The 12,978-nt window shown below is 44.5% G+C and overlaps 1 protein-coding gene across 1 annotated transcript in view; it reads left to right on the forward strand.

Moving 5' to 3' along the window:
• The window catches only part of GALNT1 (polypeptide N-acetylgalactosaminyltransferase 1), an 83,572-nt gene that overhangs the window by 45,330 nt on the left and 25,264 nt on the right, over nt 1-12,978 (forward strand). The window contains exons 3-6 of the mRNA XM_015408254.1: nt 313-479; nt 4,949-5,156; nt 8,522-8,692; nt 12,069-12,186. Coding sequence (XP_015263740.1) covers nt 313-479; nt 4,949-5,156; nt 8,522-8,692; nt 12,069-12,186 — 664 coding nt within the window. The remainder of the gene's footprint in view (nt 1-312; nt 480-4,948; nt 5,157-8,521; nt 8,693-12,068; nt 12,187-12,978) is intronic.

Consider the following 12,978-nt stretch of genomic DNA (forward strand, 5'->3'; position numbering starts at 1 on the left):
CCGCCGCCACCGAGCCCGGCAAAGGGGGGGAGGACTGGCCTCGGAGCCGGGCGGGCGGGGGGAGGACCGGCCTCGCCGCCGCTGCCGCCTCCTCGGGACATCGAGCGGGGGGGGGATGGAGGAGACGGAGCTCTTCTCCCCCCCCCCGGCGAGTATCGCGGGTCCCCGTCTTGTTTTATTCTAATAAGTTGTGTTAACATTTGTTAGATGGTCCGAGCCTATCAGAAAACTGGGATTTAAGCATTATAAATGAAATAATGCGACTGTACAATGTATTATTATTACAAGCTTGTTTCCTTCGTGCATTTTTAGGTGCAAGACAAAGGTGTATCCTGACAACCTGCCTACGACAAGCGTTGTCATTGTCTTTCACAATGAAGCTTGGAGCACTCTCTTGCGAACGGTTCACAGTGTCATAAACCGATCACCACGACAAATGCTAGAAGAAATTATACTGGTTGATGATGCTAGTGAAAGAGGTAAGAGTTTAGCATTGATTGTGTACTGCACAAATTCAGGCTTCTGTTGGCATAGTTACAAGGCTGGTAAATCCAAGTTGGATTTTGTGCAAGAGTTGGTGGGGGTGATTTCTGTTGATTCCTCCTTCCGCCTGCAGCTCTCCACAGCACATTCCATGCTGTCCACAGAGGTCCCACAACCTTTTTGTAGTGACTCTTCAAGGGATGCGGGGGGGGGGGCGCGCTGCAAAATGAGGTGAGGCAGCTAAAATTCATGTTGTGATCAGCGCTCCTCTTGCAGTTTTTGGGATTTGTCTCAAAACCAAATTATTTTGTGCACCTGCTCCTCTTCCAGTAACTTGCTCTTCATTCATAAATGAAATTTTCCTTGAAGCAGTTTCCTTGATTGTTATGGAATTTTTTTCCAAGAAAATCTCTGTTTTGAAGTTAATCAAACTGAAAGATGCAGTCAGTCAGTGCAAACTTTATTCTGATGTTGGTTAAATATTCTGTTTGTAGAGACAGAAAATCAGACTACTACAAAAATAATTTCCCAAGCTGGCAAGAACGTTTCTGATTCCAGCATCAATCAGTTGAATCGAGTGAAGCAAACATTCAGCTTCGCCTGAAGCTTTCTTTGTATCTCATGTTACGTTCCTAGGAAAGTTAATTTGCATAAAATTACACTTTCGCACTGGGAAGTCGAAACATTAAGAAAACAAGACATCTTTCTCTGAACATAATTTAGAAGTGTTAATTTTTCATTTACATGAAAACTGTGGATGAATGCAGATCAGTCGTTGATTACATATGGAAGAAGTCACCAGCCTGTGTCGAAGAGAAGCAGGTGAAGCAGAAGGCAGACTAGTTTTATACGAAAAACTGTAATTTAGCTCTTTTGCAATCTGCTGCACATAGTGAATGTTAAAAAGATTAAGCCATTTCCTTGGCTCTTAGCAGCTTTGATGCCCGAAAGCTGGTTTAACAAGAGGAATGATCCAGCCAATAACAAACACTTTTAAGGCCTCTTGATTTCAAGGAGAGAGATCTAAAGACATGTCTAGTTGTCTGATGAACTCTGAAGTTCTTGGAAGTGTTTGTGCCTAAGGTGAACCATTAATAAAGTACCAATATGACCTGCATGACTTTTACTAGTAAAACCCACAGTAACTGTACAAATAGCTGTCTAGAGGGTATTTTAGTAGAGCCATGCTCAAACAAATGTAAATGCTGCTCTCCCTAATTGATTGTTTCTAGAATTTGTATTTAGCTGGAGAAGGCAATTTTTAAAGCTTTATGGGAGACATCATTTTTTCTTCTTATGTGGTGTCCTATATCTGACATCTCCCTCCAACTTTGGAGAGAGGCTGTGGCTCAGTGATAAAGCATCACCTTGGCATGCAGAACATCCCAGGTTCAATCCCTGGCTTCTCCAGTTAAAAAAGATGAGGTAGGAGGTGATGGGAAAGATCTCTGCTCGTGATCCTGGAGAGCCACTGCCAGTCTGAGTAGACAATACTAAACTTGATGGACCGGTGATCTCATTCAGTATAAGGCATCTTTTTTAAAATAATAATAATAATAATATTTTATTGTTTTAATTTGTCAATACAGAAATGCTTCAAATTATTAAAAGTACCTCAAAATACAATATTCTAAAACAAAGTCAATGTACTTTATACAACTTAACAATATCACAGAAAGATCCTCTATTAAGTGTAAAATTGTTGTCCTAATGAGTTAGGAAAGTAATAGATAAGTATTCCATCATTTGTTAGCTGACATTCCCATAGTAAATTTCACATCACTAGCCATTTGTGATAATATGCATTGGATGGGAGTATATCATGTATTGAAAGGTAGGAGAATATTGGAAACCAGATTGTTTCGAATTTGGATAGGGATGTCTGATCTGTTTGTGCCCTGCGTATTCTGTCTGTGATTTTTGCCATCACAAACTGTTCCCAAATCTTATCATGCCAAGCAGTTAATGTTGGTGGCAGTGGAGATTTCCAGCACGTGGCTATTGTTAAGCAAGCTGTTGCTAGGAGTAATGCTATTATCTCTTTAGTTCTATTATCTATGGTGTCATCCCAGTGGTTCAATAACAAAGCCTCAGGACTAGAGTTGAAGTCATGCGAAGTTATTTCAATAATTTGTTTCCGAACTTCGTCCTAGAAGTAATGGATCTTTAGGCACCCCCACCAACAATGTAAATAAGTACCGATCTGCCCGCATCCTTTCCAGCATATCGGGTCATTGTTAGAGTCTATTTTATATAATTATGCGGAGTTATGTACCACCTAGAATAAAATTTTAAAAATTGTAGTCGAACATTGTATATGCTAGAGCTATTGGCTGGAGGGGACCATATAATGTCCCAGTCTGCCTCATTCCATTGTACTGTCAAGTCTTCTTCCCAACGATGTTAGAATTTGAGTTTTATCCGGCTCTCCTCCGTGACAATCACAATATATAATTTGGAAATATTGCCTTTTGGGGAGTTAGGGGTAAAGTTTAATAATTTTTCCAAGTTCGTTAACTCTCTTTGAAATATACCCAACCCTGTAAGATAATCAGTAAGATTTCTTAATTGGAAATACTGAAGCCAAGATGCGCGTTTGCCCATTTTCTGGTTAAGTACTGTTTATTTAGTATTTTTCCTTTTTCTACTAAGTCGTATGGGCGTCTGAGATCAGCTTCCTTCGAAGGTATGCAGAGTTAATCCAGGAAGAAACCAGTTTTGACGTGTAAATGCCGACATTTGAGAAATCCCTTGGGGAAGGAGTTTCTTGTTCTGATCCCATGTTTTGATTGCTGCTAATACAAACATATTCTCCTTGATTGACCTTGGTCTTAAGTCAGGCTTGATCCAGGCGATTTCCTGAAGGTCATAGGGAGCTGTATAAAGAGGTTCAATTTGTCTCCATTGCTTTTGGTTATCCTTGTATTGCATTTGGACCACTTGAGATATTATTGTGGCTTGGTGGTAGGCTTGTAATGAGGGAAAGTCTAATCCTCCTAGTTTAGCGGGTCTTTGCAATATGTTATTATTTATTCTCAATTTTTTTTCAGTATAAGGCATCTTTATATGCAGCTCTTGTGTGAATAAAAAAACCTCCACAAGAGGGTTGCACACAAGGCTAAGGTAGAGATTTCTGAACACCTTGAGGAAACTTAAGGCTTGCAGAAAAATATAAAACACCTTTTAGAAGTTAGGAGGTTTAATCCATTCTTTCCCCAAAGTAACTAATATAAGACATTTATGTGAATGATGCTGGAAAACTGGTGCCTCATAAAAGAGCTCTTTTTAGGGGAGGAAGCAAGAGTGGGGGAAGGAAGGGAGGCACCATGAGAACTGCTGGGGGGTGATAGAGAGCCAGCATGGGGGAAAGTAAGCAGGCATTTAGGGGGTGAAAAGGAAGAAAGAGGAGGGAAGAAGTGTGAGAGTTTGAACAAGAGGAGAGGAGAGGTCAAAGGGATTGCTTAAAGGGGGTGGGGGTGAGGAGGTTGAGAGCCAAGGCCAGCATGGCTGGAACAGGGGAAGGGGCTAAAAGTGGTGGGAGCCATTTTCATGAATCTGTGATGTGGACAAGTGTCCCAGCAGATGGTCTCAGCTCCATGTTATATTCAGCCCTTTTGGTTGCCTAAGGAACCGCAGATGCTGCACAGGAAATGGGAGGCAGCAATGGGTGGTGGGTTGGTGGTATAATATACAGTTAAGCTGGAGGGGGGGACGGCCTGTGGGGATGAGAGAGGACAATGGATTGGGGGTGGCAAGGGGGAGTAATGAATCACCTGAGAGAGGAGACGAGAAGGATGAAGGCGGAATTTGGGTGGAGCTTGGAGGAAAGGGGTGGGGGAACAGCTTCAGGCAAGTAAAAAGGCCATGTGGAGAGAGGTAACTAATTGGTGATGGGTTGAGAGGAGAAAGGGGGATTTAAATGAAGGGGGCAAGGGGAGATGATGTGGGAAGGTTTGTGGGTGGTGAAGAGTGGTGGAAGGCGACAGAAAATTGGGGGGGGGGATCGAAAGAGAAAAACCACTCAAAAATTTTTTAAGTTGCTAGAGTTCAATTCCATAATTTGTAGCCCAGAGAGCAGTATACATAGTTTTAAGGTAAAAGAGGAGAAGCAAGCTAAAAACAATCAGCAACCTTTGTTTTGGGTCCCCACTGATAAAAAAAATACAATGTTGAAACCTGTGAAAATGCATAGATGAGTGTATAGAAGCAACAAGTGTATGTTGGCAGCTTTGACCACAAGTATTGCCAACTTTTCTCTCTTGTGGGGAAGGGGAAGAATAGAAGTCCAAGACACCTTTGTGACCCTTAAGGTAAATGGAACCGTAATCTGGATGATCCTGTCTCTCTGGGAATTTTGTTTGAGAACTGATTTAGACTAATGGAGGCCAGTGTAGAACTGTTGGCCATCTTTTGACAGTGTGCTTGCTTAAATGCATAACTTACTCTATTTTCCTACATTCTTCAGACTTTTTGAAGAGACCCTTGGAGAACTATGTGAAGAAGTTAAAAGTACCAGTTTATGTGATTCGTATGGAGCAGCGTTCTGGATTGATTCGAGCCAGGTTGAAAGGTGCTGCTGCCTCGAAAGGCCAAGTCATCACATTCTTAGATGCTCATTGTGAATGTACAGTAGGATGGTTGGAACCTCTGTTAGCACGGATAAAAGCCGACAGGTGGTTATGTTATAAAACATATTAAAGGTTGTTGCGGAACATTTAGCAAAGTTGTTATTGGTAAAGCGTAATTTGCATCTCTGGAAGCATTTTTTAAAAGCTTAATTTCAGAAAATTGTAATGGGTTCTCACAAAAGGGGGGGAAGGGGAAAAAGCATCAGTTGGTCATCAGTTGTGGATGTCTGGGGCACATGCAGCTGGGAAGTTGCAAAAACACTCTATGGAGTCTACAACAGTGTATTACTATTGCGACGAGAACTGCTTGGCTTATGAACTTTCCTTGCTGCAGATTCGACCTTGGAAAATAAATACCATCTCCTACAAATAACTTGTTTAGGGTAGAACAAAGTTTGAGTCAAGTGGCACATTTAAGACCAACACAGTTTTATTCCAGGTGTAAGGTTTTGTTGCACACACAAAGTGCATGCACACGAAAGCGCCTACCCGGAATTACACTTTGTTGGTGTTAAAGGTGCCACTCGACTCAAACTTTGTTCTGCTGCTTCATACCAACACGGCTGTCCCACCTGAATCTTGTTTAGGGTAGTAACTCTTCTGCATTTGATTATCTTGAGCTGTGATGTTCCATGTTGTAACTGTCCCATTTGTCCTTGTCAGATAATGCAATGTTTTTAAAAAAACCTTACATCTTTAGAAGGGGCTTGTACTAAAAGTCCTTGTTTTTGACACACACTTAACTATGTAGCATAAAGGATAGCTTTGATTGGACAAAGTTTAAATTTGTTTTAAGTGCTCAGAACTGTGTGGTCTAATAATTATAAATTGTTATTGAACATAGCGTCTTCTCTTTACTAAATGCATTAGGACAGGGGTGTCAAACTCATTTGTTATGAGGGCTGGATCTGACATAAACGAGACTTTGTTGGGCCCGGCCATATGTGTTGTAAAATGTGATGCCAGGTAACGAAGATATTAACTTTATAAAGTACTAGGAAGAAGGCCCATTGCGGAGACAAATCCAACAAGCTCTAGCTGGGCCGCCGCCTGCCAGCCCTCCCCTTGGGAGAAGAAAGGGTGTTGGCGGCCTCGTCCACCAGGCCCAGTGGCGGGTAGAGCACAGCTGCTCCACCAGCGCCTGTGTCCCAGCTCCCGCCGCCGGGGTCGGAGAGGAGGAGGGTCTGGGCGCGGCGGTGGGCCCGCATCAGGGAGGCCTGTTGGTGTGGTGGCGGCGGGGTGCAGCGCGGAGCGGCGTCAGAGCCGGCTCAGCTGCCCCGGACGACAACGACAAATGTGTGGGGGCTCTTGTGCCTCTTCTCCGCCTCTCCCAGTGGGCCTGCTCACCCTCTGTCCGGCGGAGCGCCCGTCCCCTCGGCTGGCTCAGAGCACAGTGAGCCAGAGACGCCGCCGGCCAGCTCGCCGCCTCTGTGGGCGGGACGGAGGCAAGGGAGCTAGCCAATGCTGCCAGGGTATCCTTCAGAGTGGCAGGTGTGAGAGCGAAAGGCTGTGGGAGCATGTGCAGGAGGGACACCAAAACTCTTTTATAATAAGGAGAGATACCGACAAACACAAAGCTTTTGAAAAACTTAAAATACAAATATGCTTAAAACAGTAACACTCTTACCATATTTTGTTTATTTAACAGTCTTTGATAAATGACACCTCCCAAACCTCCCTCCCCCAAAAATATGCCTACCAAAAAAGGAAAGGTGGTGGTGGGAGATAGCGGGATTTGTCAATGCAGTTTTTTAAATAAAACATCAAGAAAAAGCACTAGGATCACAGCAGAAGGTAAAAATATAAAATGCTCTGAGCCTAGGAAAACATGATATGGCTGGGCATTGCAAGCTACCCAACCCAGGTCTACTCAGAGTGGCAGTGGCTCTCCAGTGTAATGTCCACCTTTGGGTGTGGGTTCCCAGGTTACAGTACTCGGGCACCCATTCTCAGGTCTCAAAACATCAGCCCTTTATTTGCAAGGAGACAACTTCAGCTGGCATAAAACACTGGAAACTGAAACTACTTGCACTCCACTACATTGAAATACATTGCAACTTTTAAAAAGTTTCAAAGAAAATGTGGAATGGATTTTTGATTAAGGTTTCTGGGCCCAGATAGACTGCTCTGGGACTGGAATGACAGCCGTTAGAGCGGAATTCCATTCCCAGAATGCAGCTGCTACTCCCAGGGACCGTCATTCCACTCTGGGGGCTGTCATTCCAGTCCCAGAGTAGTCTGTCTGGGCCCAGAGACCTTAAAGGCAAATCCATTCTGCATTTTCTTTGCCACTTTTTTTGTGCTTTAGCCCAGAGGAGCTTCCTGCCGGAGGAGAAACAGGCCAAGACAAAGCCCAGCCAGCTGGGAAGTTCAGCAGCTCGATCTCCCTCGGAAGGGTGAGGACAGGTAGGGGAGGGGGTGGGGAAGGTGGAGAAGAGAGCCACGGTCCTGATTAAAGCCCTGGGTGGGTGGGGAGATTCTGGCACGCAGGCCACAGGTTTTTGACACCCCTGCATTAGGACATACCATTTATATCTGCTCTCATGTACGGGAATATAATACATTGAATACCTGCTGTGGAGTGTGTTCATACAGTCCAGTGATACTTTCACATTCCCTTCCACTGGGTTGTGCTTTTCTAATACATGTTAACTTTTCCATTTCAGCCATTAATACATTCCCCATGTACTACTGCTGTTCTGGAATCATATACCATTTCCAGTGCCTTGTATAAATGATTTCTGCAGTGTTCAAGAAATTCATACTAAATTATCCTATCTTTACTCAGTTCTGGTGGGAAACCTGGTAATATCTGATATTTCTGTGGATTCTAAATGACATTTTTTAAATAAACTAACATATCCCAATATTCAGAAGTATTGGGGCACATCCACTACCCAAACACAACTTAATAACTTTCACAGCGCTATAGATGGCACAGAGAATACTTGCGCTGATGAACCTTGAATATGATCTAAGCAGACGTGTCCTTCTAAAATGATAAATGTGTAGTCAGTTAGACTTTTTGTGCTAAGAGAGTGTGGAAATAGTTTATGACTGTGTTACAAGGCTTCCAGAATGTTCTGTGTTTTTATTCTTTGGCTTTTCATAGTCAATTCTGATGATTTTGTAATGGTTTTCAGTGCAATCCTGTGCAGAGATACTCCAGTTTAAGCCCACGGAAGTCAATAGGCCTAGGCTGGGGTACCTCTGCAAAGGATTGCACTGTTTGTTTGTGAGCTGCCCGGAGCAGATTCTCTGGAGAAGTTGTGTACGAATGTTCTAAATGAGCACGGAAGACAGATTCCTGTAAGCTGCTGATACTTGTGTTGCTGTCCTATGAAGTATAGTAGGTAATACTTTACATTCTTGTATTTCCCCTCTAACAGTTTATCTTCTTCTCTCTATAGGAGAACGGTAGTTTGTCCTATAATTGATGTCATCAGCGATGATACCTTTGAATATATGGCAGGCTCTGATATGACTTATGGTGGGTTCAACTGGAAGTTGAATTTCCGGTGGTATCCTGTTCCCCAGAGAGAAATGGACCGAAGGAAAGGTGATAGGACCCTTCCAGTCAGGTGAGAGGAGTCAGTCTACCGAAATGTAGATATCCATTTATCCATATCAGTTGCTAAATGAACCCATTGCTTCTGTGCAGATGCTAATGATGTCTAGGACTGCATTCAGACGTCAGTTTTACCTGGCATGAAGCCGTGGTGTGCATGACCCTGGTGGATTGCCAGGCTTGAGGTCAGTTTCAAATTAATGGGTTGGGGTCAAAGGAACTGAAGTGCCAGCAGAAGTGTTCCCTTAGGATCTTCTTCATGGTTTCTGTGTAGGCCACACACTGGGTTCTGTCCCTGCGCAGAACCTAGAGCTCCCAGACAGCTCTCTTTCTTGGCGGTGCCTGCTCCCCAGAGCTAAGGTAAAGCTCACCAAGAAGGAGAGGTGTCTGAGAGCTCTGGAAGTTTACCGGTTAGGTCCAGTGCAGGTGCAGAACCCAGTGTGTGGCTGCACAGATGACCACTCGAAGATCATCAGTTACAGGTAAGCAGCCTGTTTTCCCTGACTTCTGTCCCCCTCCAACTACCTCCTTGCATTGTGTGGGGCCAAGACTATGCTTTTATTGTGTAAGCCACCCTGAGCCTGCCTTGGCGGGGAGGGCAGGGTACAAATGTGAATGAATAAATAAATAAATTCTGACCACCATGGTCCTTTTTCATTACTAAATGCTCATGGGAAATCACTGGTCTGCTCTGGGTGTCAAATGCAGGTGGGAGGAAAAGCTCACGGTAAAAGAATGCGCAAGGAAGGAAAGAAAGCCGCACAGCACAAAACCCGGCTCAACACAACGTTGAGGAACTTGCTGTGTTGTAAACAGGGCAGCAGGAGCCGTTTTCTGTCAGTTCCTCTTTCAAGTACAGCTGCAGACTTCCCTCCAGGCAGCATGGGTGCAATCAGAGTGCCAAGGAGACACTTTGATCCAGAAACTTCTGTTTAACTTTCATTCACTATGAAAAACTCTCTGTCAATAACCCTTTGGTTACCGTGAAGGTGTTTGTATGCAAGTAGGCAAATGTTCTCTCCTCCTCCATTGGATCCTTGCCGCACAGGCTGGCTGAGAGTGGGTGTCTGGCCCCAGGTCACCCCACAAATCTCCATGGCAGAGCAGGGATTTGACCCGGAATCTCCCAGTTCCTAGTCCAGCACTCTAAGCACGACTCCAAACTGGTTCTCCATTTATCTGGCTGGGATTAAAAGAACACTGTGTACCTAGTGACGCTTGTATTTCTCATGCCTTGCAGCAAAGCATTTCAAAATCTCATGATACTTTCAAGAGTGATTTGAGCATTAGACTCCACACCACCACCACACACTGTACTACCGTACAAGAACGAATAAAGTCCCAGATAATGGCTGAAGTTGTTCTTTGGATCATATAGCATGTCAGAGTACGGTATAACTATGTGATGAAGTTGCTTACCTTTGTAGCTTCACTTGTTTTTTGTTTCAGAAATTATATGATTAACTTTCAGGGCAGCTATGACTTTCCTTTTGGTCAGTGTTCTTTCCCAGAATTGGAGTATGCTATCTGTATGTTATCTGAGCCTACTTGGGCGGGGAGGGCAGGGTATAAATCAAATAAATAAATAAATATGAGCTGAGAGCCAAGGACACACTTAGGTTCCCTTTCAGTAACTTCCCATGCCGTAGTGCAAGTTGCTCTTGAAACTCCCTCGAATTTTAAAAGCAGCGTGTGGTAAGCTGAAGTGGGCAAGTGGGCTCCTGTTCAGGCGTGTGATCCAAAAGACACCTGTGAGATAATGGCTGTAAATTTCAGCAAGGTCATATAATAACAACAACTACAACAGAATGATATTATTTTGATGGAAATTTGCCACTCCTTCCTCGATCAAATGTAAGATCAACTTTAAGAAACAGCTAAATCAGTCTTCTCTCCTCTCCTTAAGCATTACAAGGTTGAAGGCAGGATCGAAATTAATAAATAGCTACATAAATCTTAAAGGGCTCACTCGTGTCATGGCCCTAGCTCTCCCTGTTGGGGGACCCTCAGAGCAGAAAAATTCTGTTCCTTCTCCTCTGTTGGGTCTCACGCACTTCTGGCAGTTTATGGATGGCACACTTCTCATCTCCACAACCAGACCCCTCCACACACACTTCATACACCCAAGAAACGTGAACTTTGACAGGAGGTGTGTCCATGTCACTGTCACAATGACATAACGCAGTGTCTTTGAAGTGTTGTGGGGTGGGAGAGGGAACAGGAACCCGATGTGAGAGAACTCAAAACGCTTCCTATTTTGTCTGTTCTCATTATAACATCCCTGTAAGAAGACTGCAGGAGTAGTGATTTGCCTAAACTGCCTCATGAGTTGGGTGACTTTAAGCCTGCAGGGGTGTCTAATTCATTTGTTATGAGGGCCAGATCTGACGTAAATGGGACTTTGTCGGGCTGGGCCATATGTGTCATACAATGTAATGCCAGGTAGTAGAGATATAAACTTTATATTTTTGCGTCAAACATGCTCAAAACATTAACACTCTTGCAATATTTTATTTAACAGTCATGCCATGATTGCCAGTGTCTTTCCAAACTACACATGTGCAAAGACAGTGCTGCAAGGGAAAGGTTTCTGAAAAGGTTCATATAAACTCATAGCAGCCAGGCTCTTTGAATTTAGGTATAATATTGCTTTGTCCTTAGCTTCAGTGGGACATGGCATGTTATTATTTGGGGAAAGCTCGTCCAAGTCCCCTTGAGCAGAGCCATGCCCCCCCGGCACCCTTGTCCTGTTTGTTGCCTTCCTCCTGGAAGGAGATGGGCTCGTCGGGGGCGCCCAAGTCTCCGCTCCTTGCGCTGCTGCGGGTAGTGCTGCCACCGCCACCAACAGACAACTGTAGCTGAGGCATTGTGCAGCGGGGTCCCGTGGCGGTGGCCGCGAAATGAGGCCACTCCCCGCCATTCGCCTGCCTCACCTGCTCATGCCTCAGCTACGGTTGCTTGCTGGCAGCAGTAGCGGAATCAGTTGCACCCGGGAGAGCCATGACATAACGAGCCCAACCAAAAAATTGAAGAAACACACACAGAGACCTTTCAGGCTTGTGCCGCTCGCTCACCCTACATGCAGCTCCAAGCAGTGAGGGTGTGGGACTTGTATGGGAACCGACGGAAGTGGCTTTTGGCCCCATCTACTTCATTCATGGGGGGGAGAGACGAGAGCCCCAAAGTGCCCTTTCTACTTCTCTCCCTCTCACCACTTGCTTGCAGGCCGGATTAAAGCTCTGGGCAGGCCGGTTCTGGCTCGCGGGCTGTAGATTACACACCCCTGCTTATGGTTTCACCCCAGAACTCACCAGTGTGTAATCTTAGCCGGTGTGCTACGCCACAACATCTGTCTCACCATGAATTTAAAACTTTGTGCTTTCTTTCAGAACACCTACAATGGCAGGAGGCCTTTTTTCCATAGACAGGGACTATTTTCAGGAAATTGGAACATATGATGCTGGAATGGATATATGGGGAGGAGAAAATCTAGAAATTTCATTTCGGGTAAAACATATAACTTTTGATTCTATATATTATTGATTCACAGTAGTTTACAGATTGATTTTTCCAGCGCAGGTGTTTGTGTGTGAAGGTGGTGGGGACCTTAGGGGGAAGTGACCATGGCCTGCTAGAATTCCTTTTGCTGTGGGAGGGGGGACCAAGGAAGTTGGTAGCCAGAGGTGTGTGTGAGATTTCAGTAGGGCAGACTTTAATAAACTCAGAGGCATGATGAGATTCATTCCATGGGCAAGACTGCTGGAAGGGAAAGGAGCAAGTGAAGGGTGGGCTCTCCTAAAACAAGAACTCTTGCAAGCTCAAGCCATCGCTGTTCCAACAAGAAGGAAACATGGTAGGGAATCCAAGAAGCCAATGTGGATGAACAGAGAACTCTGTGATGTGCTAAAAGAGAAAAGGGAAATGTTCAAGGAATACTTCTGAAGAAGAGTATCTGCGGGTTGCTAGGCACTGTAGGTCAGCCGTCAGAGAGGCTAAAGCTCACAGTGAGCTAAAGTTGGCCAGGGAGGCTTGCTACAGCAAGAAATCTTCAGATATGTGAGGAGCGAACACAAGATAAAAGAGGTGATGGACCCACTGTTGTGTGAAAATGGAGAAACTCTGACAGGGGACAGAGAGAAAGCAGAAAGGCTTTCCCTAAAGAACAGTTTCAACTAGAGATGGTAGTAGTCAAGGCACAGCACAACGGGCTGCTGGTTGACATGGACAGAGAGGTAGTTGAGAAGCACCTGGCTGCATTTAAAAAAAATCTTTTTATTGTACAAATAATTACAAACAGTT

Source organism: Gekko japonicus, unplaced genomic scaffold (genome assembly GCF_001447785.1).
Source record: "Gekko japonicus isolate JY-2015 unplaced genomic scaffold, Gekko_japonicus_V1.1 scaffold227, whole genome shotgun sequence".
Classification (NCBI taxonomy): Eukaryota; Metazoa; Chordata; class Lepidosauria; order Squamata; family Gekkonidae; genus Gekko; species Gekko japonicus.